General features: G+C 43.0%; 2 protein-coding genes across 2 annotated transcripts in view; one reads left to right on the forward strand and one right to left on the reverse strand.

The window, feature by feature from the left end:
• The first annotated feature begins 2,391 nt into the window (after nucleotides 1-2,391).
• Nucleotides 2,392-26,854, forward strand: part of SPATA1 (spermatogenesis associated 1) — a 33,646-nt gene continuing 9,183 nt past the window's right edge. Inside the window, exons 1-10 of the mRNA XM_075003268.1 lie at nucleotides 2,392-2,427; nucleotides 4,541-4,647; nucleotides 6,088-6,205; nucleotides 7,435-7,488; nucleotides 7,582-7,909; nucleotides 12,190-12,438; nucleotides 16,178-16,322; nucleotides 16,500-16,560; nucleotides 18,456-18,573; nucleotides 24,694-24,819. Of these exons, the coding sequence (XP_074859369.1) occupies nucleotides 2,392-2,427; nucleotides 4,541-4,647; nucleotides 6,088-6,205; nucleotides 7,435-7,488; nucleotides 7,582-7,909; nucleotides 12,190-12,438; nucleotides 16,178-16,322; nucleotides 16,500-16,560; nucleotides 18,456-18,573; nucleotides 24,694-24,819 (1,342 nt within the window). The remainder of the gene's footprint in view (nucleotides 2,428-4,540; nucleotides 4,648-6,087; nucleotides 6,206-7,434; nucleotides 7,489-7,581; nucleotides 7,910-12,189; nucleotides 12,439-16,177; nucleotides 16,323-16,499; nucleotides 16,561-18,455; nucleotides 18,574-24,693; nucleotides 24,820-26,854) is intronic.
• Nucleotides 12,307-26,854, reverse strand: part of CTBS (chitobiase) — a 39,849-nt gene continuing 25,301 nt past the window's right edge. Inside the window, exon 8 of the mRNA XM_075003365.1 lies at nucleotides 12,307-15,864. The gene's annotated coding sequence lies outside the window, so the exon portion shown is untranslated. The remainder of the gene's footprint in view (nucleotides 15,865-26,854) is intronic.

Genomic DNA, 26,854 nt, shown 5'->3' on the forward strand with positions numbered 1-26,854 from the left:
GGACCCCCATGTAGGCGTGCTGAGCTGTGCACATTTGAAAGCGGTGCTTTTGAAGCGCCACAGCCGGAAGTGTGCTAATGCTAATGAGGTGCTGAATATTCAATTCAGCACATCATCAGTAACCTTTGAAATGGCTATTAGCATGCCTGTTTCGAATATTTGTGCCAGTGTAGACATGGCCTTACTTCCCCACCCCCCTCTCCCCCATCTCTCTGCTCTTCTGATTTGCCAACCTTGATAATTTTTGGACCTCTATGCTTTATATATTGAATCTGTTCTGGTAAGACTATGTCTCTGAAGAAGTGGGTCTGTCCCACGAAAGCTCACCACCTAATAAATTATTTTGTTAGTCTTTACAGTGCTACATGACTGCTTTTTTTAGTTTTGATAGAATACAGACTAACATGGCTAGCGCTCTGTGTTACTACCTCAAGAGAGATCACACAAGCCTGTGGCAGAGTTGGCCAAAACCTGAACCCCACATCACCTTCATGGCTGTGTTTGAACCATCTGAACATGAGTCTTAGGAGTGCCTCACTTGCACTGTATGTGCTCCCCTGCAAGTTCATGCAGTGCTTAAACAGGCTTCCTTCCACCCACCTAAACTGGGCCAATAAAACATTTTACCTCTCTGCCTCATCTCTAGGATGGGGGAAAGGTGGGTCTGGCAAGTGTACATTAGTTACTTATACAATCCTGTTAGGTGTTTCACAAATTTTGAATATTTGCTTTATAATTCCATAGTTCTAAGGTTGAAAAAAAGGTGACTAGTCAAAGTTTCAATCCCTGACATATAATGTGCTCTCTGGACATTGTGGGTTTGGGACTTTGCATTTACTTAGTTGGCTTCCAAGTAATATCTGCAAGCCACAAAAATGGAGACAAAAACGGAAAGCTTTTTTACATTGGATTTATGGAGCCAGTAATAGTGAATCCAGGCCTAGAGAGTTTTTATACTATAAAATAATGTTTATGATGAGTCAGAATAAAATTAGCTCTTCATTCAGCTAAACTAAACATTGCAATCTAATTTCAACAGATGTGCCTAGAAAAAAAATGCTAATTTAGAGAATGTCCATAAACCAGAATCATTTTCAGTTTGTTGTAATTAATTCAAATAACAAAGATTAAAGAAACTGACAGAAGGATTTTTTATTTTTATTTTTTGCTTAAAAATGTGTGTTCTCATTTAAAACCTTTTGACTCCTGCTGCTGAATCCTTAATTCTAGAAAAAAAGAGCATAATTGCACATCTGTGATATAGTATTTGATAATAAACATGCTATACGATTATTAGCCATTTTATAATCCCATTGATTTCAGTAGAAATTAGAAAGTTAAATACCTTTAAGGTTCTTGGTTCCCAGGAATGTAGTACGGCCCAGAAATAAGAACCTAGGAGAGCAGTGGCCAACTGTAAAGGATGATGAGGTTGCACGGGTGGCCCTCATTCACTTTGGTGAGCCACAGCAGCCTGGTTTGAGATGTGCACACCAGTAGATAGGCAATGGTGCAGGGACTTGCCCATCTCCACATCATCTCTTGCTCCAAGAGTCCTCAGAATACTTTTCTGTTTTGACTCATGCATGCTGAAATGCAGAGGTGGAAAAAGTATGCAAAAAGTTGGTTGAGTAATCATACAGCTGCTTTCACTTATGGGTAATTGAGTACAATAAAGATGTGATGTGTGTTTGTGCATGGATATGTACTTTTTTTATTCAAGTAGTTTTCCAGAGGGACACTGGCGACTTGTAGTTAAATACATTACCCTGCCCCACCTTTCCCCTGGCCCCTAGCAGCTATACTTTTACTCAAGTAACTTTGTGGGTACTTTTTCTACCTCTGCTGAAATGTTACAGGTGTTACATAGCTTCAGATGCTGCCATTCTTGTCCACCTTCCAAAAATTAATCAACACACTGGAAAAATACATTTTGTGTTTGTTAGATGTACTGTAGAAAAATATATACAGTAATTAAATATTTTTGATGAAAGAGGAATGGAAAATGTTACACAGAATACGCTTGCAAACCTCAGTTGCATGTCTGTGATTATGCAATTCACTGGGTTACTTAGGTGATAGCTTGTTGTATAGAAGGTGTGTTCACATCACAGGGAGTATTAAGCCTGCCAGTCACTACTTGGCTCCTTTCAGTTTATCATCAGATTTTCCTGGAAGCAGAACCTTCAGTCTGAAGGAAAGACGAACTTACAAGCTCTATCCTGTTGCTTAAACTTTTCTATGAAGTGGAAACAGATTAAAACTGAATGGAATACCGTTTTATGACTTACAGGATTTCTCATAACTCTTATTATTAAGCAATGCTAAGATACAGAAGAAATTTAAACAGCATCTGGAAATCAGGGTGACCTTACATAGGTGCTGGTGAATATGTCATTCAGCCAAACTAGACCTCCAACATCAGAGGTGAGAACTTTTTCTCTGAATGTTTTAGAAAATAGGTACTGTATACTTTTCTACATTGTCAAAAATCGCTACTATGCAACATTTTCTGGCAGATGGGTGAAGAAAATAGCCACTTATTTTAAAGCTGTGTGCATGAAATACCATTCAGAGTCTAGTTTATGTTTAATAGCCAAAAGTTTGTAAGGATAGTCACAAAAGCTTATATGTGGTTATATAAACCACATACACACAAGGAAACTTTTCCAAAAAATTTCCTCCAATTGCTGACACTGGTTCAGCTGTTGGAACTATCAGCTATCAACAGGGCTTTCACAGCCATCTCAATTTTAAGCATAATGTCACTTAATCCTCCTCAGTTCAGGCCCAGTCTTGGTTTGAACAGCATATTGGCATATGCATGTGAGTACTCGGACAACTGCTTTAATTGTTAGTGACCGGGAAATGGTGTCAGTGCCTCATTGTGAATTTGTCATTAATGAGGTGAACATATGTTAATAGTGGGTCCTGTACTGCTGGACCTCTGTTCCATGGCAGGGTGGGGGCGGGGGGGGGGGGGGGAGCACACAAGGAGTAAGTCTACAGGCCTGCATGTGGGTGGGGTTTGTTTATGAAGAGTGGGTGCAAACACACCTCACCCATATCTATTTTTCTCCCCCTTCCTGCTGTGCTGTGCAGGGGTAGCCTGCAGGTCATGATGGTGGAACCCAAGGTACCCTTGGCTAACTCCCTGCCAAGAGAGCTGGCCATGGAGCAGGGAAGTGACTATATTTCCACACATGCCCTTGGTCACTAGCAACAGGAAAGGAAGGGGGAACGAGGGAATATTGTTTTTCACTAAGATAATACAGTAAGATCCCAGAATGTAATTTCTATAAAACCTTTATTACTATATAAATTTTAGTATGTTATAGTAAAATCATTTTATCAATCACTGTTTCCACACAAATTTTTCAATAACTCCTTTTATGTACATTCATTACACAACTATTTTGAACTCCTTTATATTTGAAAAATTGCAGTCCACATTTACAAAAAAGCGTGCGCGCGCACACACACACACACACACACACACACACACACACACACACCGCCCCGCCCCCCCCCCCCCCCCCCCCCGAAACTTCAGCATACAGGCCTGGACTAGGTCATAAAGAGCCTGATTTTCCATTGCTTTCTACATTGGGTCACTATTAACATCTATGCAAAGTAGCAGTTATAGGCCACTAGTCTGGTCTGGAAAGATGCATATGAGTATACAAGATGCAAGGCAACTGAGACAGTGCTTAATTTATGCCAGGGCTGAGCCTGAGACCTCTAGGATTGGCAATTTATAGCCCACCATCTCTGGACTTGCAACATCACTCATGAATATAAATACATTGATTGAGCCGTGACACCTACTTGCTTGATCCTCAGCACCTCTTCCATTACAAATTGAGCATTAAGCAGAGCTTCAGAAAGGAGAGAATTGTGCTAGGGCAGTCTTTTCCCTCATCACAAGCACATGGAGCCTTCTCCACACACAGTTTTACAGTGAAACCCTAAGCCAAGCTCATTCACGGTAATGGAAGTCTTTGTATTGACTTCAATGGACTGTGCGTCCGGTTCTTAGAGCTCTGCAGAGTTTTGGGAGATCACGTGTCTCTGAAGACTTCAAGTATTTCTGATCAGTTCCAGGTCTTGACAGCAGAGTAATATTTCTGGAAGTAATGGTTGCAGAGAGAGCCTGCCAAATGTGAACCAAACGTAAATGGATATAATATGACCAGGCACATCTGCAAAGAGGCTGGAACAATGACTCAGAGCTATAAACTCTTCTGCTACAACACACAATTCTCTTGGTCTTGAGTCTGCATTAACAGTTTTATTACTATAGAAAACATTTACAATATTATTAAGTTTAGAGTCAAAACTGATGAGACAGTGAAAGGCTCAGACAAAAGTTATACCAGACTGAAAAATGACGTTTTATGTATCTCATGCCATTTATTTTTGTTTTGTTATATTAGTTCTTTCAGTGGGGTTATATTATACTCACGCTGTGCCAATATTTGTATTACTTAAATGTTTACTGTATATCTATCACTGAGATAATCTCTCTCCTTGCATTTAGTTGGTAGAGCTTCATATTTTTTATGTCCCAGAAGCAGTGTGGAACTTCAAATTAAACACAGTTTCTGCAGATCTTACTAGCAAATTCATTTCAGCTGGATTTATAAGGTAATTGTTAGATAAGGAGGAGAAATGCTACAGTCCTGCTGCAGCACTTCTGTATAATCACTGCCTATGCCAGTGGGTGCAGCTCTTCCATGAGTGCAGTTAGAGTTGGTTACTAAATTAACAGAAGAATTCTTCATCAATCTCCAGGTGTCTGTGGGCTGGCTTGCCAATACTGTTCAGGGGGTGTTGATTTTTCATGGCTGTCACCAACATAGTTAAACCAGCTTAATTTCTTAGTATAGACCAGGTCTAACTGCCTTCCATTAGTGCATTAAGCACCATTAAATCATAGAAATGTAGGACTGACAGAGACCTCAATAGGTAATCTAGTTTAGTTCCCTGTGCTGAGGTGGGGAGCTAACTATTATCTATACCAGAAACTGTTGTAAGGACTATTAGTGATTTTAAAAAGTATTTCTGCCACTTGGGTTGTACATAGAAGTCAAAAGCTCAAATTTCAGTGCTCCACCTCAGAAAGGTTGCTCACCGTTGAGTTAGACCATCTCTGGCAGGTGTTTTTCTAACCAGTTCTTAAAATCTTCCAGTGATGGAGATTCCACAACTTCCCTAAGTAATTTGTTCTGGTGCTTACCTACCCTGGCAATTCCTACTCTCTAATCTAAATCTCCTTCACTGCAGTTTAAGTCCATTGTTTTTTGGCCTGGCCTCAAGAGAGAACATTTTATCACCTTCCTCTTTGTAATAGCCTTTTACATACTTGAAGATTATTATCTTGTCCCCTCTAGTTTTCTCTTCTCCAGATTAAAAAAAACTATCTTTTCAGACACTCACTGTTGGCAATGTTTTCTAGATTTTTAATAATTTTTGTTCCTCTTCCCTCATCTTTCTCCAGTTTTAACATCTGCCATACATTTTTCTTTCTCTCATTCTTCTCCAGAGAAGAAGTGTGTGTTGTGGAGTGTTTTTATTCTGAAATTTTGTTTAAAACAAACACACACTCACTCACTCTATATCCTTCTAGTAGCGAAGCCCAGGTCAAACGTTTGCATTTAGAGGGCAGCTGTAACCCTCCTGCTTTAGTTCCTAGGGGACATCATTCTGCAGTTTTGGCTTGCCCCAATACCCTCATATTAGTTTTCTTTTTTGGTGTCAGATGAGCAAAAGTGTTTTCAAACGCAGGTCTTGCCCCTTTTTCAAACACAGGTCTTGCCCCTTTGCTTTTTGTATGGATTACTGAGATGTGAACTGTCCTCAGATCGTATTGTGGTTGCATTTTTTTTGATAGAATACAGACTAACATGACTATCTCTCTGTCACATTTGATTCACAGTATTGTGAATCAAATATTGTGGTGGACTATGATAATTCTGAAGCACCAAACCTGTCTGATTTAGAAGTGCAATAATTCAGGCACATTGCAAACTAAATAGCCATCCTCATTTTTTCTTATAAAGGTAATAATGAATAATGATTTTCTAGGGTGTCTCGTCATGTCACATTGAGAGCGCTACGGAAGCAGCTTGGAGACTTCCTGGGTGAAGATGCTAATGCAGACAAGTTTATGTTTCTGAAACATATAGGGGAAAAGTTAGCAGTGGTAAGTTAGTTTTGCCATGTACCTAGATTTTTTCTTTTGCGTTTTTAAAAAACTTGATATTAAGCAACATTCTTTACTTTTTCCCCATTAAACATTTTTTGAAGGAAATTAGTGAAGTTTCCTCTTCCTCTACTAAGACTGTCAAAGACTTAATGAAGTATTATTTTCTTTAACGGAGAGCTAAAATCTCTTAGTATAGATATGTGAATATTTTTAGCACCAAGCTGTAAATATTGTTTTAATCTTGTGAATTTTAAAGTTGTGGTATACAGTTGGCATAATCTTCCTGTTTGTTTGGGGTCATGGTAACCACTTGTATTTTTAATCTCTGTGAGCAAATATTTGCCAAGTTTTTCAGTTCTGCTCTTTCACAACAGTAACAATGTAAGCTGTTTCAAGAGTTGCACTTTGCATACAAAGTAAGGGGCATTTGAATAAGGAAAACATGTTAGCTTTTTAAAAAATAATTTGTCCATAGTAAAATTGATGCTATTGCCTTTGAGTAATTGTGCGCAGAATTTTGTCTTAGATTTAGTTAAATTTAATTTATTCATTAGTTAAAGGCAGGAATAAATGTTAAGTTCAGATTTCTTATTCTCCATAAGACCCGCTGATTTCAAATATGCTCTTAAATGTGTATTGGTCACCTGAGATTTTGTTTATTACAAAAACTAAATAAAAATTTGAAAAGAAGGTAGACAAAAATATCATAATAACCAATAAAAAAATTCTTAGGCACAATAGAGAAGCTGTCAGGAGAGTTTGTGGATTCTTTTTCTATATTAAAATATTTATTTGGTTTTAACAGCTGAAGTAAGAGAACCATATAACTTAACACATACTTCCTGTTCAAACGGGACATAGTCCAAACTCCCAGTGAAGTCAAAGGGCAGTGTTTCCACTGACTTCACTTGGGAGTTGGCTCTGGTCCTCTGAGCCATAAGTAAAGGCATATAGGATGAAGTTATTTATAAAAATACACTCATGGTGGGCTGGTTATAGCATGTGTGTAGGGTCTGACAAAAGTACAAATGAATAGATGCCATGTCAAAAACAGAGAATTGTCATCTGTGTTCTTCCTACCCAAAGCCAATTCTTATTACAAAGCTAATGTAGTAAATGTAATGTCATATGTAACTTACAAAGAAAATAAGAATATGTACAAATGTGTGTTTCATTCTTTTACAGAAGTATTTTGTTGATTTTACTTGCTTTTTTTATGTTCAAAGGTAAAAGCAAAGCAAGAAACAGAACTGAAAGTCAAGTTATTTGCTCCCCCACATGTATGTATCATATAATTTTCAAGTTGTCATTTCAAGTGTACACTTCAAGTTGCTTACTTCTCCTTTGTCCAATTAATGTATTGTTTATTTTAGGCAGTTCATCCTGAATTATATTTGCTCCCAGGAGTGAATCACTTAATTGCTTATTCATCATCAACCTCTACAGATACACAGCTCTTAAATGCAGGATCTCCGCGTGGATCAATCATTAAACCTTTAAATTTTCCAAAGAAAGAGCCTGAAGAAAGTCCAACATTTTTAGAAAGTCTGCAGAAAAATACTCTCAGGCAGAATCAGGAAGAATGTAATTCTTTAGTGTGGAGTGAAAAAGACAAAGAAATTATTCACATTTTGCACTCAGAACATAACCAAAGCCTGGGCAATGGGACTCAGGAAAAACAGATTTCACATACAAGGAAAGGTAAGATTTAACTATTATGGGGAAGGAAGAATGAGATGCTTTGGTATAGACCTAAACAGTAACTGAAAAGGAAGATGAATGATTCCACAACAAAAACCCAAACAAACCTGTCTGTTGCAAAATGTTATAAGACTGATTTAAATGATCAAATTCAGAGCTGTAGATGAAGCCATTTTCTTAACCTTACTATACTATATTAACAGTCAAATAATTTTGTTATTTTTCAAATTGACTTGTAAAAGAAGGGAAAAGAATTTCTGCTCGTGTTTGCCTGATTAGAATGCATAAAGTAGGCCAGAAAGGGTGATTTTTTTTTGGGTTGTATTTCTTTAAATTTTTTTCAGATTAATTTTTACACTGCAATTTGGGTTTTTTCTTCTCTGGGAGAGACTGTGGACAGCTGGGGAACTGGTGTGGTTATGACATCAGGGAGATCATGCCATTAAAGCTTACTTAGTTGAGATTTAAAACTTTGGTGGTAACATACTCTTAAACCAAAATACTGGAAAAAAGGAGGGAAGAAAAGATGTCTCTAAAATATTTAACACATTTAGAAAGAGCATGTCCACACACAAAAAAGACAATCAAAATAGCAATCTGCTCTTTCAGTAGAGAGCATCCACACAGCCCCTTTCTTTCAAAAGAACAGGCCAGGGGTCGAAAAATCTGAAATCATGAGGACCGCTCTTTCAAACAAAAGGCCCCTGGAGTGTCTACACATGCTTTTTTCCTAAAGTATCTTTCGGAAAAAGGTACTCTTCCTCCTTTGGGAGAGGAAGAGGGCCTCCAGAAGAAGTACCATGTTCTTTTGAAGAATTCAAAAGAGCGCATTTTGTGTGTGGACTCTCCACTTGTTCTTTCAAAAGGGGGCCTGATGTTCTGAAAGGACTTGCTAGTATGGACATGGCCAAACAGTTCCCAGCCTAACTTGCCACATAGATAAACTGGACTTTATAATATTGGGCACTATAACAAATATTACATTGCATTAGGATTTACTCTGAACCCCAAAGCAGCAGTCACCTATCCCAGGTCAAGTTGGTATTCTGGGTCTCACCAAAGACAATGTGGAAGCCAGTAGCTCTAGTAAACTAACTAAGGCCATGTCTGCACTTAGAAGTTCATAGCCTCAGAGCTGTGCCAATAGCTGTGCTGCTGTAAGAACTCTCATGTAGCCATGTTATGCTGATGAGAGCGAACTCTCCTATCAATTTAATGAAACCAGCTCAATGAATAGCAACTGCTGTGTCAGCAAGTGAGCATCTCCCACCAACGTAGTGAACACATGAGCAGTTATGCCAGAAAAATTTATGTCACTTGGAACTGGAGGAAGTTCACATTTCTGAGTGACAAAAGTTTTGCTGACATAAGCACTAGTATAGACATGACCTACAGCTTTATTAGCCAATAAAAAGAAATCAGAGAGTTTTTGAGAGGTTAAAGTGGGTAAAATGCATTAAAAGAGGAGTCCATGTTTATAAATCTCCCATCAACTTCCCTTACTCCTTGCAATATTGAGGAGTACAAGGGTCAACTGCAGACGCCAGATAGTTTAATTTTGCACATCTCTACTTGGTGGGTGAAATTGAACTCTGGAAAATTTTCCGTGGCTGCGTCAATCTTCCGTGTAGTCTGGATGTACCCTTCCTTGCATTGATCCTGCTTTGAGCAGCGGGTTGTACTAGATGACCTCCGGAGGTGTCTTCCAACCCTAGTCCTTAATGTTGCTATGAAAATGGCCCAATCTTTGAAGTTAGAAATCTTTTATTTTTTTCCTAAGCTCCAATCTCATATAATGAATCAAAGCAATATAAACACACTATCACATACTGAAGCAATCCTTCCTTCGTGTTCATCGAGTAAGTTCCCATTTTAATGCTAACACATACTTTTAATCTAGAGTTAATTAAGTGTAGAGAGATACATAATATAAGGCAATAGCATTCAACAGGTTACAGCTAAATGAAGACAATAACATTAACATTTTTTGGTACCCGCACAAATGTTTAACCATCCTGTTACTCCTAGGCCACTTTACATTTCTTTAATATTCACACACAAAGGAACTGGCCTATGACTTTGATTTGAGCTGGTCCATCAACCTCATGCTGAGCAGGTCTGTCAGCCTCACAAGCACAATCCCTTTTTCTTCCCCCAGAATACTCAATTTAGGGAAATGACAATTGGTTAGAAGCAAGAGGTGGATATTTGCACAGAGAAGCAGTGCTCCATATAGTGTCTGTACAGGGCTTGAACTGACAGCCTGAGAAATTCAGCAGACATGTACTTTGTGCCACTTATGTTCTATTCAAGTTATTACTGACAGCTTCTCAAGCACAGGTGGCATGATTACTAAGACAGATGGCACATGATCTACAAATATATATAATATGCAAATTTGGCACGATGTTCAACCAATAAGTCCCATGATATGTTATAGCCTTGCTGCCTGACCTGGTATTTATCACCAAGATCTGTTTGGTCTGCAAATCTGTACTCTGACCATGAACTTCACTCAGGCTATGTCTACACTAGAGGGTATTGTCGACAAAAACGCCTGTTTTGTCAACAAAACCCAGGGAGCTTCCAGATTCCCAAGGGCGTTGCGTCCACAGTAAGTCGACAGAATGCAGCAGTTTTGTGAATAGCTGCATGCAGCTTGCCAGAAGGAAGAACACCTCCGCTGACAGATCTCTGTCAATAAAAGGAGGGTCTGGACGTTCCAGGGGCCCTTCTGTTGCCACAAAAGGCTTCCAGGGTGCCAAGCAGGTGCCCCAGGGGACACCCCATCCACAGCAATCAGTACTCTATGGTCCCTACCTCTAGCCCCTCTTAAAGCAGCAGGGACCCTCTCCAGGAGCCCCTCCCCGTGAGGCCTCCCTGCCCCCAGCAGCAAGGCTGTATGAGCGGGGTATGGCAGGGTCCCCAGGGATGGGGCTTTCCCCCACCCATTGCACCCCCAACCCAACTTCTTGTGGGTTCCCCTTTGGCAGGACACACACCCCACTCCCCATGCAGGGATGGCAGCCTGAGAGTGCCTCACCTCCACAACGAGGGCCCTGACAGTGGACTTCCCTATGTAGAATTGGTTGCCCATTGAGTGGTAGCTATCGGGGGTGGTGAGCTTCCAGAGGGCGACTGTGGAACCTCTCCTTGGGGATGGTGGGCTGCAGCCAGGTGTCCTGGCTCCGGAGGGTTGGGGTGAGCCAGGCACACAGCTCCAAGAAGGTGTCCTGTATTCGGAAGTTCTGGAGCCACTGCTGGTCATCCCACTGCCCCATGACCAGCCAGTCCCACCAGCTGGAACTGGTGTGGTGCCTCCAGATCCACCTGTGCACCTAGGTAGGGGGGTGGGCGGGTGCAGTTGTGACCGTTTTGCAGCCATGGCAAGGTGCTCACTGGTGGTCTTGGGCTTGCACTTGGTGAGGAAAAGGAAGACAGATGTCAGGAGGTGCAGCAGGTGCTGAAGCACCTCTGTGTGGGGCCAGCGCCAGCACCCCCAGGGGTTGCTCTGGTATCACGGCTCTCTGGAATGAGCTGTGTCTCCCAGAAAGAGTCGAAGCCCTGCTGTAGCTGTGCTGTCCCTCGAGGAGGCAGGCTCACCTGCAGCAGAAGCAGGGAATGGGTGTCTGGGGGATTATTTTCAGGGAGCGTCTCCCCAGGGCTCCCAGAAGGCACTGGTGACCTGCGTCCCTGTCTGCTGTGGTACCAGATGGCCATTTTGCCAGTAGAGCGGAAGGGCAGTCTGGCCACTCTCTGTTGACTGAGTGGATCACTCTTTCAATCCCCTTTTGCTGTCTGGATAGGATCTGTCAACGGAAGTTTTGACACAAAGTATCTTCCAACATAAACTTCTGTCCATATATTGCCCTAATCTAGACATAGCCTCAGAGTACTGAATTGGGGAGTTGGAGAAGCAGGAACTTTTCTTTTGAGGGGCCTATCTGATCCTGAATTTCTCACTTTTTGAGGGGCCTCTCTAACCCTGACTTTCTCTCTTAGATTGGTGTCATCTAAGGGAAAGCTCAAAATATGTTTATTTCATTTTACTTTCGTGTGTGTTCTGGTTATACTTATTCCTTCCTACACTGCTCTAAGACATACATGGGACATGTTGCTCTTTTATGAATATTACGTTATTTGCCATTTACTAAGGCTTTGAAAGGTCTTTAGCTATTGGACTCTGGAAAAAATAAAATGTACGATTGTTAACATTTTAAAGGGCACGTTTAAAATTGTATATTTCTTTTCCCACGTAAAACTGGTCAATTGTAATGCAGATCAAATTGGATATAGTGGATCTCCTCATATGCCAAGTAGTTTAAATCCTCCAAAGTGGGAGGATGAAAAAAATCCTACGTCTTTGGAAAGTTCTCAGAAAAATCAGCTCAATCAGGATCACAAAGAATCCAATACACTTATGTGGAGTCGAAAAGACAAAAGGACTACTTCAGGTCATCATGTAAAACAGAGGATTGAGCACACTGAAAATGAGACTCAGGAGACTCACGTTCCCAATGGAAGAAAAGGTATGGTTAATTCAGTCATCTTCTCTTAAAGGGTGCTTTTTAGAAAGGGGCCATTAAAAAACCTCTAATTTCACTATGAAAACTGTTCAGACAATGCTATAAGAATTATTTGAAATCACAAAAGGAAAAGAATCCACCTCCTTTCCTTACCTGACCCTGACATGCCAAAGGAACAGTAAAATGCTCTTTAACTTCATCCACTATTAGGCACAGTTATATAAATTAATGGAATTTCACTATAATCGCAATTTTATTTTAAAGTCTTTGAAGCCAGTGTTCTGTTAAAAAAAAAACAAAACAAAGACTTTTACTACAGCTTTTCTAATTTCATCAAAATCTACCTGATATTTTGCAGCCATTGTTTTGTGCTGGGACAGAGTTTTTTCTGGAAAGTTTGAAGCAATGGAAAAGGCCTCTGTGAAATAAGGTTTTTTAGAAAGGAGGTGAGATTGCCACTAGAGCGTCTTCTTGAATTTGTAATTTTAACTCCTCAAAATTCAGAAATTCTTCGGTATAGCAATGCCAAATGTGCTTGAATCTGTTAAGCTGTGTCTGCATGGGAGCCCTCTTTCAAAAGGCTAAAAATTGAATGACAGCAATCAAAATCTCGCTTTTCGAAAGCACGCAATGGCACAGCAAAAGCAGATTGAAGGTTCAATCTGCCCTTTCGAAAGACCACTCGGTTCTTTCTAAAGGGAGCATCCACATGGAGGACGAGCACCTGCTCCTAGCTTTAAATGCCAAAATCCTTGACACTTTGCTACAGCTCCTATCCTCAGTCACTGCAGCTGCCACCCTCCCCCACAAGGACGTGGAGCCCTCCCAGCGTGGATCCCACCCCGAGTGCTAAATTCAAGACTAGGGTTTTTTTGACTGAACCAATGTGTTCCCTTTAGTAATTAATAGATTTTTTGCAATTTAATTTAAGAAAGAAAACTTTCACATATGGATTTTATAATTTAAATTGCTTAATCATTTAAATCAGATGGCAAATATAAATGCTTATTATGATCCATAAGTAAAATCCTGATCCATAACATTCACATCATATACTTCCTACTGTATTGGTCTACCCTGATTAGTCTGTTGCATGAAACGTGAATTTATACCAATGCACAGGGTCCACTTGTTTCATTTTTCTTTCACTTGCAAGTATTTCCTATTTTCCCATTTGACTGATATGATTTCCTCAACATTTTCAAACGCAAGTCCCTAAAATTAGGTTCTTAAATTCATTGCCTCTGCAGCACCCAAAGAGTTCAATGTACATGTTCAGTATGTCTAAAAATAAAATTATTTTATTCAGGTACCTTATTGATTTAGGACTCTAATTTTAAACACCCAATTTCAAAATTTTAACTTGCAAATATTGTTTTGTGGGGACACTACTAACAATTTCCACAGTGCATAGATGGCTCAATGGAAGTTTTAACTTAAGAAATGGAAGACTAGACCCCATTTTTTAACCTGTGATATCAAGACTCATTATTGTATAATAAATAAAGAGATTGAACAATTAATCTTTTAGGACTCAACCAGAAAAAAAAACTTCCAGAGATCTTCAGTTATCTATCATATATCTTGGCTGAGTCTGATTTCATCCCTGCCTATTGATAGAAGGAAATAACATATTTATGGATTTTTGTTTGCAAAGATATTTCCAGACAACAATTAGGATCAATACATGATTAAATCCTTTATCAGTAATTAGAATTTCCTTTAACAGGGAAAGTAATTAATTTACTTCCATTTTTGATTTTAACTATATCTACTGCAGTTTATATTTATCCATGCTTGTAGCACCCAGAAAAGGAAAATATTTCTACTGTCCTCCCACAAAGTAGAATTTTAATTTGCTTTTACAATATAAGAGAGTTTGACTCCTAAAACTGAGAATTGAACCTTTTCCCTGAATAGACTAATGGAAATAGTACAAAGGTATGGGTGGGATTTATGCAAAAATAAAGCCAACAATTATCTGCCAGAATTCAAATGTATTTTGAAAGTGATCTGTCAGCTACACATTTTCACCTAATATTAGATGGTTCCCAAGAACTGGAAGCCAATATTTATAGTAGTCTCTTCAGAATGATCTACTACCTGACTGTAATAACCAATGAAATGGAAAAAGAAAATGATTGAATGGGTATTGTTGGATTGTGACAGCTGATGTAACATTAATAGCTTGCCACTTTCTTGTCTTTCATTTCTGAACACGATATAAAAAGTACTAATTAATTTTGTTCAGCATCCATTCTGATGAAATTACAGCTTTAAATCACATCACTAACACAATATTCAAAATCTGAGTAAAAAAAATTCACAGTCAAATATAAAATGCTTACCTGGTCCTACTTTAACATTTGCTGCTAAAACTTCTAATGAGAAACTACAAGAAACAATAATATTCCAAGTTTTCATGTGCATGAGGACTATTATATGTTAGTTTAGGAAAACCTGTGGATGCCCAGCAGTTTGAACTAACACTCGGTGCTTTGGATATTTAGCAAAGTTTTAGCCAAATTTCTGTGCTCTGCAAAATAGGTCCAGAAAACTTATAAAACCAGACTTTTTTGAATGACTTCAAGTAATTCCTGTGTCCAGAGAGGTGTACTACAAGAGCAGCCTCATGCATCCATTGGCAGTGGTTACACTACACCAAGAAATGTACAACTGTGTAGGACATGAATGAAAATATTAATGAAATGTTCTCAGAAAAGTTAAGCTTTAAAGAAGATAAAGCCATGAATGGTATCTACCACTGGCCTGGGTTTAGTTTCTTCCAATTGTCTATAGTTATAGAATGTCCAGGCTGTTTCCTGTAAGACAATACAAATTAGCATTTTTCATTAGAACTATTTATTTGTATCTATTTTTGATTATTAAGAAGTAGCATTAATTTAATCCAAAAATACATCTCTCTCTTTCTTTGCTAACACCCCCTGCGAAAGATGTCTGTGAGTGAAAATTTATTTTTTTTTAATTTCTGGGCAACTCTTAGATGCAAAGTTAATTTAGAACACAGAAAATTCTGAATGAAGGTGAGGGAATAAGCGGTTTCCTTACTTGGGTTATGGTCTCCAATACAAGTTGCTAAAGTTAGATGCAAATCATCAGCGTCCTTAATGCTTACTGGCGTGTAGGGCAGCAACAAAGGTCCTCCGCTTCTGTCTATCACTGGCCAGCCGCTCAATAGCGTCCCAAGTGTGATTCATGCTCTTCATTTCTACTTGAACAGTCCAACGCCATATTGTCTTGGGTCGTCCTTGCTGCATCCCTTCAGGAATCCACTGCACAGCAGTCTCTGTGGTGGAACTTCCATCTTTCCTGAGCATGTGCCCAATCCATCTCTAACGTCTCTTCCTAATGATGATGGCCATGTCATTTTGCTTGCATCGTGCAAGAACATCCTGTTTTGAGATTATTCTTGGCCAAAAAATACAGAACATTGGATTTAACTTTGTCACTCATTTTTAATAACATTCATAATGTATAGATTTTATTTGGACAAAATCAGAGTCTGTCTTTGAAGTTAGATACCTGAGGTGGAAATTACTGGATTCTCTTTTTTTCAAATGAAAAAAAAATCAGGAAATGTTCAAAATCATATTTGTATGCAGTGTAGTTGACAGATTCATTTTATTTTCCCCAAAGCTAAATGTTGAGTTTTCCAGTTTTTTTAAATGATGCTAAGAAGACCTGTTTTTAACTTGGCTAAATATTTTGTATTTTGCTATAGAAGAAATCCCTATAATGAAGGGTGCAAATATGGAAAACAGAGGGAATCTAAAAGCTATCAGGATGGGAAGCAACACGACAGGGGATTCTGGAATTCCAGAATCATTGGAAGATGGAGACATGGAATATTTGCACAATAAGAAAAGGTAATTATAGTGAGTAGTAATGCTAACAAAATATTTAATTCACAGAAAATTCTTTAAAGACTTGTATCAAATTAAACTGGAGAAAAATATATACTTTAAATTTTAGTTAAATTTTAAACTTAAATTATTTAAGTTTTTTAAATTAATTTTTATTTGGTACTTTGATTTTATCTTCAGCGCTCAGGAGTCTCGAATTAGAGCATCTGTGGCTGATACTGGTATCAAACAGAATGATAAGGTATGTTTTTCAAAGACAAAATATTAGGGGTAGTATAAAGAAATAGATCCATTTCTCCCGCACAGGAAAAACTATAATTTTCAATAGTGCTGGCTCACGTTATGAACATGGCACTTCTTACATGTAGGTTTGAGTATAATTGAAAAAAGCTGATTCTGCTCCAGAACAAATTTGCAATGAAAAATATCAACATTTGCTTCAGCAAACAATAAATCCATTAAAGGCAGGCATTATAGTGATCGTTACAATTTATAGAAAATAATGTTTTCTAGTTATTATATTTTTAACTCTTTAATTGAGTTTGGTCCTGCTGATTACTAACCACAAACATAGATGTATTGACATTAATGGCTGCTTTTTAATAATTAGTATTCATTTCCTACTGGCAATATCTTGAAATCCTCATTCAAATACAAATGCCATTGATGTGTAATATTTAAAAAAATCACCTAAGCTGAGACTTCTGAAAGCAACAGGTACTGTATATGTCTATAAAATCAAAATTAGAGTATCTTTCAAACAATGCAAAAGATGCATCTGAGGTCCAAAGTACCACTTAAATTCTGAAATTAGGCTCATCTAGCCCATGCAGGCTCTCTACAGTGAAGTGACTTTGATCATTAGTTGAATTATTTGTGGAATTTTATGAAAGAAACCGGATAATACAAAATCTGCTCTTATGACTACACTGAGTAGAACTGACTGAAAAAAATTAAAATTTCAATATTTGCCAAACATTTCTACAGTTTTTCCACCTTTTTATTTTTCACACAGCTCTACTTTACAGCAGCTGAAAGCTCTTTTTTTTTAAAGGAAATGGTTGTTAGTTTTCTGAAGGAAATTGTCCACAGATTGTCCACAAAGAGTGACTTGTAGTACACAATCTTTTTATACTATCATAAATTATACAGAGTGTGTGAATGCAATTGTTTACATTCTTTGTTTAATTTTGTTACTGATAAAAGATAAACATACCTAAATATATTTATTATTCAATGGGTGCATCTACAATAGGAACTAACTTTGAAGTTAACTTAGAAGTTAGCGGCTACATCAAAGTAGCCTGCAGAGCATCTACACAAGTTTTCCCAAACTTCAAAGTTAACTTTGGAATAAGGGAGCCCAATCTCAAAGGCCTTACTCTACTCCCCTGTGTGGACAGTCAACTTCGAAGTCTGTCACTATGAAGTTGTACTTCGAAGTAAGCAACTTCAAAGTTATTTTTGTAGTGTAGACATGGCCAATGAAAAGAAAGCTACACAATAAAAAAGGTTACCACAGATCTTTGAGTTCAGTACATTTGTCAGGGATAGTGAAAGATTCACTAGAGTATTAAAGGATCTCTCTTAGAAATATATTATGGGAATGGAAAGCTCATAAAAGTTATCTGAAATGTGTATGTTCAGTTTACTCTGAAATGAGATTCTGTAAAATTAGCATTGTGAAGCTTTGTGTTGTTTCTCAGTGATTTCTATATAAAATGTTCTCAGTTGACAAGTAAAAAGATGTGTTTTTTAATCAGCCCTAAAATTCAACCTGGCCCTGAGAAAGAAGCTGTATTATTTTCTTCTTATCCATCATCATCAAAAATTAAAGGTCTTCAGGTTAAATTCTGCCATCAGATGCACCTCTGCAACTCTGTTGTCTTCATTTGGTTTGCAGAAGTCTGACCAACTAGAACTCAGTAGATATTTCTTCTGGCGGCACACAAAAAGAAACCTGAGCCAAATTCAGACCTCCCATTCACCCTACATTCTTATTGGGATGCACAGATGAAGGGAATGGCTGAGTCTGGCCCCTTGTGCATATTACCTTGATTAAAAACATTACTCTAAATACACTACAGGTATTCCAGGGTCAATATTATTATTTAAATACTTTTCATTTGCTTTCAGACAGATCAGAAAAATGTAAATTATCTTGAGTATTCAAATCAATACATTTCTCCTCCTGCTCCACCTCTGCTGGCTCTTTCTGTACATGGAGTTCAGGTTCCCATGTTTCAGACAGAGAGTAAGTATACACTTCCAAGAAATCACAAGGAACTGAAACTTTATTCAAGATGTGAATGTTTACTTTAAAAGTTGAATTTGTAAATGCAAAAGGATTATGCAAGCTGTAACAACTTCCAGGACTGCATGTGGCAGATGGCACAAAACTTGGTGGAGGCTCAGTGGCTGAAAATCTACCAGTGGAAGGTTGTTATGACACAAAGATTTTGTGACCTCCTCTGTTTCGGGGGAATGCATAAGATGACTCTGGCTGAAGATGTTGTGTTATTGTTATGAGGCCTGCTATGGATCCCCAACTATAAAATAGAGCTGCTTTCCAATAACAGAAACATATAAGTGGGACAGTAGAGGTTGTTGTGTGTCAGACTGGTGCAAGCAGCTTGTAATTTGCACTTTCTGCACCAGGCTTTGATTCAAAATGGGGACTTAACAGTTGCAATACCTAACTTTAGCCGTGTCTACACGTGCACGCTACTTCGAAGAAGCGGCACTAACTTCGAAATAGCGCCCGTCACGGCTACACACGTCGGGCGCTATTTTGAAGTTAACTTCGACGTTAGGCGGCAAGACGTCGAAGTCCCTAACCCCATGAGGGGATAGGAATAGCGCCCTACTTCGACGTTCAACGTCGAAGTAGGGACCTTGTAGTCGTTGCGCGTCCCACAACGTCGAAATTGCGGGGTCCTCCATGGCAGCCATCAGCTGAGGGGTTGAGAGACGCTCTCTGCAGCCCCTCAGCTCAATGGTGGCCGCGTGGAGCAGCCCCTTAAAGGTCCCCTCCCCCTCCCTTCCTGTGCAGGAAGCTGAGGGAACGTGCAGGCAGCAGCCCAGACACGCGGCCAGCCTGCACGTCCCTCAGCAGCCACAGGACCCTCAATGGCCGCCCAGCAGCCGCCCCAGCCCCCCCAGGGGACTCCCCCCAAAGGGAGCCAGGGCAGCCAGCCCAGCCAGGCGGGCAGCCAGGCTGGCAAGCGGCAACGGGGTCCCTCCTGGACGGAGGCCCAGCTGCGGGACCTGCTGGGGCTCTGAAGTGAGGAGGTGGTGCTCCAGGTAATGGGGAGCAAGAGGCGGAACGCGGATGCATTCGCTCGGCTGGCCGACGGCCTGGCTGCCCGGGGTCACCCTGCCCGCACTCCTGATCATGTCAGGAGTAAGGTGAAGTAGCTGCGGCAGGGTTACTCCCGGGCCCGGGATGCAGCCGGCGGATCTGGGGCCGCCCCTGTCACTTGCCCCTTTTACAGGGAGCTCAGGGACATCCTGGGCCCCCAGCACACCTCCTCTCCTCCGGCCACCCTTGATACTTCGGCCGACGAGCCCCAGCAGGCCCTTCAGCCAGAGTCCGCCCCGGAGGTAAGCCCCGCACCCCGGGGCCCCCCCCAGGAGCCCACCCCCAGGCCATCGCGGCAGGAGGAGGAGGAGAAGGAGGAGGAGGAGGGGGGCTCCTCCTCCGCAGAATCCGGGATGCAGATCCTCCTCCTGCCATCCCGGAGCAGCAGCCGGGCCTCCGCCCCCCGGGGATCTCCGGACCGTGGGAGTGGACCGACAGGTATGTACCCCCCTCTGGTGTACACCCCTGGGCTTGAGGGGCGGGGGGGTAATAGATATGTGTCCAGGGCCCCCCACATGCTCACATGGCCATGGCCCCAAGCACAGCAGGGCCATGTCCCTCACAGCAGTGCATCAGCCCCTGCCCCCACCCCACCCCGCACAACAGTGCCATGCCCCATCCCCGGGGCAGGGGGGAGCGGAACCTCGAGGGGCCCCCGGGAGGAGGGGGTGGGACACCCCTCAGCAGCAGCAGGTGATGGAGTGGGGGGAGTGCAAAAGGGAGACTCAGGCTAGGTATAAGCAACAAGAGCCAAATAGCTCCCAGGGGCAAAGGATGATCGTGGGGCTACAGCTGGCAGGTGACACCTCTGCCCTGAACAAACAGGAGGGAAGAGCCGAGCTGGCTTTGAACTGGGGGGGTAGGGCGGGGGCCGCAGGTAGAGGCTAGGGGAAGGGAGAGCTGGAAGGCAGCCAGCCTGAGGAGGGGGAAAGCTGCATCCCAGAGGGGCACCCCTTGGGGTCTTCTCCCCAGGACGGGTTGGAAGGACTGTCTCTTCCGACAGCTGGTGCTGTCACTCCTGGGAGAAACTGGGCATCTGTGGCCTAAGAAACCTTTCCTGTCAGACCCTGCGGAGTGAAGTGAGAGTCACTCCCACCAGGGGACAGGGGGCAGTGCAGGGGGACCCCGAACCCCATCCATCACAGCAGCATCCCCCGGGGACGGGGATGGGGAACCTGCAGCACAGGGCTGGGGGGACAAAGGCCCCGGCTCGGGGCCCACACTAACGCCTGTCTCCATTCTTCTTCCCCCCCTCCTCTCCTGTGTCCCGCAGCTGCACCATCGGAAGGACCGGAAGAGAGCGCCGGCGAGGCATCGGTGGTCTCGGAGACCCCTCCAGGGCCATTGCTCCAGGCAAGCCCCTCGGCCAAGGACCGACCGGCCCCACAGTGGGCTAGACGGCAGACCCCGCGCCACCACCAGCCGACGGCAACGGACCCCCAGCTGCTGGCCATCCACCGTCGGCAGCTGGAGGTCGCGGAGCAGCACCTGCGGCTGGAGCAAAGCCACCTGCACCTGCAGGAGCGGGCACCAGCCTGGCACCAAGAGGCACGGGGGGCCTACATGGAGACTTTCAACCGCCTGGTGGACTACCTGACCCCGCATGCCGCGCCAGCTGCCGCAGCGCCCACCCTGCCTGCTCCACCCGCCGCACCACCAGCTGCTCCGCACGTTGCCGTCCCATCTGCTGTCGCCCCGCCCCCCACCACCGAGGGCCGGAGCGCCGAGGGACCCCTAGAGCCAGCCGAGACTCGCCGGGCCTATCTTCCGGTCTGCCCCACCCCCAGCCAGGGCTGCGGCCGCGGCGGGGCTCCCGGCCGCCCACACCCAGTGCCAGACTTTAGGGGCGAGGGGCCAGGCCGTGGCCTCCCCGCCTTGTATATAGTTGGGACTTATTAATTTGTGCCCCCCGTTTGCCCCGTCCCCCCCATGTAACTAGTTCTCCCCTTTATCATCCCTGGTTTTCTTTTTAGTAGTGAACAAACTTTTTTATTACTATTGTTTTATTTGTACATATTACTTTGGTTCCACACGTTGTATATAGTTTGTTCTTGTTTTATTTATAGTTAAAAAAAAAAGTTCTAAAAGAAAAAGCAGTTTAAGTTCAGCCACAAGTGCGTGCTGTCATTTGTCCAGGAAAAGTGGGAGGGGGGTGCGGTTGGGTGCTCCATGGTGTGGGCGTTGGGGCAGGGAGTGTGGTGGAGGAAGGGGTGGGCAGTGGGGGGGCCTGGCCGAGTTGACCCTGTGGCCTCATCATCGAAGTGGGCCCGCAGGGCCTCCCGGACCCGGGTCCCTTCGGGGTCCACCTGCCGACTGGGGGCAGCGGGTGGCTGCACGTCGGCCCCGCCGGCCTCCACAGCCCAGCCCTGGAAAAAGGCCTCCCCCTTGCTCTCCACCAAATTGTGCAGGGCGCAGCAGGCACCCACAATCAGGGGGATGTTGTTGGGGCCCGCATCCAGGCGGGTCAGGAGACATCTCCAGCGTCCTTTCAGGCGGCCAAATGAGCGCTCCACCACCTGGCGCACGTGGTTCAGGTGCTGGTTGAAGCGCTCCTGGCTAGTGGAGAGATGGCCCGTGTACGGGTGCATGAGCCAGGGCCGGAGGGGGTATGCCGCATCTGCGATGACGCAGAGGGGCATGGTGGTGTCCCCCACAGGGATCTCCCGCTGGGGGATGTAGGTCCCCGCCTCCAGCCGGCGGCACAGGCCCGAGTTCCGGAAAACCTGGGCGTCGTGGGTGCTGCCAGGCCAGCCCACATAAATGTCCTGGAAACGGCCCCGGCTGTCCACCAAGGCCTGGAGGACCACAGAATGGTAGCCCTTGCGATTGATGTAGCGTCCTCCACTGTGATGCAGGGCGCGGATGGGGATGTGAGTCCCATCCAGAGCCCCGAAGCAATTGGGGAAGCCCAGGGTGGCAAAGGCCGCGACGGTGGCATCTGGGTCCCCCAGCCTCACGAGCCTGTGCAGGAGCATGGCATTGATGGCACGCACAACCTGCAGGGAAAGCACATGGGACAGCACCAATGAGGGGTGAGCAGGGTGTGCGTGGCCCTGCCCTGCCCTGCCCTCCCCTCCCCTCCCCTGCCCTCCCCCCGTGGGTTCTCTTACCTCCATGAGGACAGCCCCGACAGTGGCCTTGCCGACACCAAACTGCTGTCCCACGGATCGGTAGCTGTCTGGAGTGGCCAGCTTCCAGACAGCGATGCCAACCCGTTTCTCCACAGGGAGGGCACGCCGCATGGCGGTGTCCTGGTGCCTGAGTGCGGCGGTGAGCCACTGGCACAGCTCCATAAATGTCTGCCGGCTCATCCTGAAGTTCCTGAGCCAGCGGTTGTCGTCCCACTCCTCAAGCACCAGCCGCTCCCACCAGTCGGTGCTGGTGGGGTAGCTCCACAGCCGCCGGCGTGTGAGGCGGGGGTGGGGGCGGGGTGCTGCAGGGTAGGGGGTTGAGCCCTGCTGTCCTGGGGGCAGCTCCTCCTCCGGTGTAGCAAGGAGGTGCTCAACTGCCTCCCGCATGGCATGGATCAGGGCAAGCCCTGCTCCTGCCGGGAGGGCTGCGTGGACCTCTGGCTGCTGCTGCTGCTGCTGCTGGGGGTCCATGCCTGCATCGCCCGGGGTCTGTGTGCCTATGGCTCCTCAGACCGCGTGCTGTGCAGGCTGAGTGTGTCTGGGAGGGGCCCTTTAAGAGAGCGGCTAGCTGTTGCCCCAGAAGCGCTAGTCCGCCCTGTGACCGTCTGCAGCTGTGCCTGGCATCCCTATTTCGATGTGTGCTACTTTGGCGTGTAGACGTTCCCTCGCAGCGCCTATTTCGATGTTGTGCTGCGCAACGTCGAAGTTGAACATCGACGTTGCCAGCCCTGGAGGACGTGTAGACGTTATTCATCGAAATAGCCTATTTAAATAAGCTATTTCGATGTAGGCTTCACGTGTAGACGTAGCCTTTTAGGCAGTCTGCTGCTTAGTGGAATTGAGAAACCCAAGTTAATCCTTTAGGTTTGGCAGGCAACACATGGGGACAGTAAGGCCCCTAAAGAGGGATTCATAGAAACCAGCATGCTGAATGGGGAGCTATATAAGCTAGCCAGCAGGAAATGCTATGAAGGGTAGGTCTGCACAGCGAAGTTATTTTGAAATAACAGCTGTTACTTCAGAATAACTAACCTAGTGGCTACACAATGCAACTGCTACTTCAAAATAAATTTTAAATAGTGGCTGTCTTAATTTGAAATTGGCAAACCTCACTTCACAAGGAATAGCGCTCACTTTAAAATAGCTATTATGACAGGAAATAGAGCCTATTTTGAGGTAAGCCATAGTGCATCCAATGACTCTATTACAAAATAGGTTGTATGGTCGGGTCTACACTAGCAAGTTCTTTCAGAAAATCAGGCCCTTTTTCAAAAGAACATATGGACCATCCACACACAAAATGCAGCCTTTCGATCCAAAATGGAAAGGATGCAGCTTTTCTTTCGGAAGCCCTCTTCCACTCCCAGGCCAGGAAAAGCACCTCCTTTTGACAGCTTCTTTCAAAAAAAAAAAAAAAAAAAAGCATATGTAGACACTTCACGGCGCACCCCCCTCCCTTTTTTTTTTTTTGAAAGAGCAGTCCTCATGGCACCAGATTTTTTGATCACTGGGCCATTCTTTTGAAAGATCAGGGACTGTGTGGACACTCTGTTGAAAGCATGGATTGATTTTTTTTATCCGCTTTTTTGTGTGTAGGCACGCTCTTTTGAAAGAAGATCTTCCAGAAGATCATCTTTCAAAAGGTCGCTGTGGTGCAGATGCAGCCAGTTTAGACGATGTATTTTTAAATAGTTAAGTGCACTTTTGTGTGTAGCGATGTTATTTTGAAATAAGCTATTTCAGAATAGCTCTTCCAGAATAAGGCTGTCCATTTTGGCTATGTCTACACAGCAGCCTTATTCTTTGCTGAGACAGAACTATGACTGGCCTTTTCCTCCTTTAATATTCAAACTTGACTAAGTGCAGCTTGTAATTTCTTTAGAAAGCAAGATGGTTGAACAGCTGAAACAAATGAAGGCAGAAAGAAGGCACATGGAAAGAACTAGAGAGGAACTGGTTAAGAAAGTGAAAGGATTGCTTGAAGAAAATAAGCTGAGGCGATACCAGGGTATGTTTTTCAATAGTATCATAACTGTGTGAAAGTAAATGTGAAGCTTTTTATCTGTCTTTCACTATTTAGTGTTATAGTACATGCTTAATTACAGAGAGAGCAGCTGGATAAACAATACCTCTCAAAAGATTAATTTGCATGACTATGTAAGGTAGAGAAGTTGAGGACTAAAATACTTGCTCCCATTCATGCTCAGTACTATTCCTATAAATATCTATGATACCAGATGAACCTCTCTAATTTGGCACTCTCGTCCAACAATGTCTGTAGTCTGGCATGATTTTAGTTATCCAGATATGCACTTATCATGGGTGTGGCCAAGTTTCCCATGGTCCCAAAAATTTGTTTACAGCCACCACCAGTTCTGTGTTCTGTACTGTTTCTTAGCTCTAATTTACCCCTAAATGTCTTCTAAGACCCCAGTAAACAGTGGAAGTGTTTGTAAGGCTGATAGCCAATATTGACCTCCCACGTACAGCAAAGTCTGGTTCGGTACCAGTCGGGTCCTGAGGGTGCCGGACTAGAGAGATTCAACCTGTATCCAGAAGATACCCATAAACCACATTGTGGTGTCAGGCTCATAATGAGTTAAGCATTCCAAAAAGTACTGTTTTAGGATTGGTAGGACAGGGCAGGACAGAAAACTTGCCTGCTATAACATATACAATTATTAGTGGCATCCAAAGCCCTGCTCTGTCTTGTTCTATGTAAAATGGTGAAAAACTTATTTTTCTTGAACAGATAAACAGAAAATCTATAGAAACAAAAGGGGTACAGAACACAAATGTCATTGAAAACTGGATATGGTCCCTGGGGCAGTGCCTATGCCTTCTGCTGTGTTTGTGCACATACACCATCTTAAGTCTTTTCGTTTCCAGTCATTTAAATAATAATAAAGTAATTCTCAAAATATGGTAAGTAGCTTCGGGGAAAACAAGCAACACAGTAATGCTCTATTCCCTATTAGAGTATACCTAGCAGCTGTCTCCATTTCCCTGCCTTCACTTCACAGCCACAATACATTCTTACATCCTACATCGGCTAGATGCCTCACAGAATTAATAAAGATGTTCCCTTCTGATTGGGAGCCACCTCACTCCTGAAATCATACTGTAGGTTTAGCTGGGTTGATGGGGGCTTCCATTTAAAACGCTATCATGCTCATTATGCCATCTTTCTGTGTAAACAGCTTTTTTAGTGACAACTACACCACATGAGTAGGAAACCTTCAAGTGGGCATGACAGGGACATCATACATTAGTTTTGACAAGGATACAATCTCCCTTACATTCTAGCCCAAATTTGTTCCTAACATAGTTTCAGATTTTCACTTAAATTGGATTATTCACTTATCTGTTTTCTCCCTCAAGCCCCTATTTAACGATAAAAAGAAAAGGCTTTGCTCTGCAGACATATCAAAGCTTTTCTTCATAGTTAAAGAGAGTTCAGTCCTGCAGAGTCATAGCTGGAGTATTTGTATCATTTGCTGAAAGAATGAGCAGCTAGACCATTTCTTTCCAATAATTCACTAAATGGCTCTCTGTAGGTTTTACATTATGTTATCCATTAGCTAAGTTGGAACCTTGTACTCACATTGAAGCTCACTCCTCAAGGACTCATGTCACTTCTAGAGATGTTGTACTATGTAAAGAAGCCAATTACATTTCCATTCCTACGTTCACAAAGCACATTTCCTGATGGAGACAGCAAGGCAGATGTCCATTTTGGCAGAGCTGTATTACCTTCATATTTAAAAAGACTCACATCACCCACTGCCTAAGATACAGTTACTGCTCGAGATCATCAAGTGTGTGCTAAATATAAGAGAATCCCTCACAATATAAAGAACAGTTACTTTACGTTGCAGTAACTGTGGTTCTTTGAGGGATGTTGTGCATCTGTGTTCCATGACCTCCTCGCTTCCCCCACCCAGTTACCCCACTCCTGGGGAAGTCTTGAACACTTGTATTCAACACTGGCAACAGCTCTGAGAGGTAGTTCCTCCCTGTTCTCCCGTTTTTTTGTCTTGAGA

The sequence above is a fragment of the Carettochelys insculpta genome, chromosome 9 (assembly GCF_033958435.1).
Source record: "Carettochelys insculpta isolate YL-2023 chromosome 9, ASM3395843v1, whole genome shotgun sequence".
Classification (NCBI taxonomy): Eukaryota; Metazoa; Chordata; order Testudines; family Carettochelyidae; genus Carettochelys; species Carettochelys insculpta.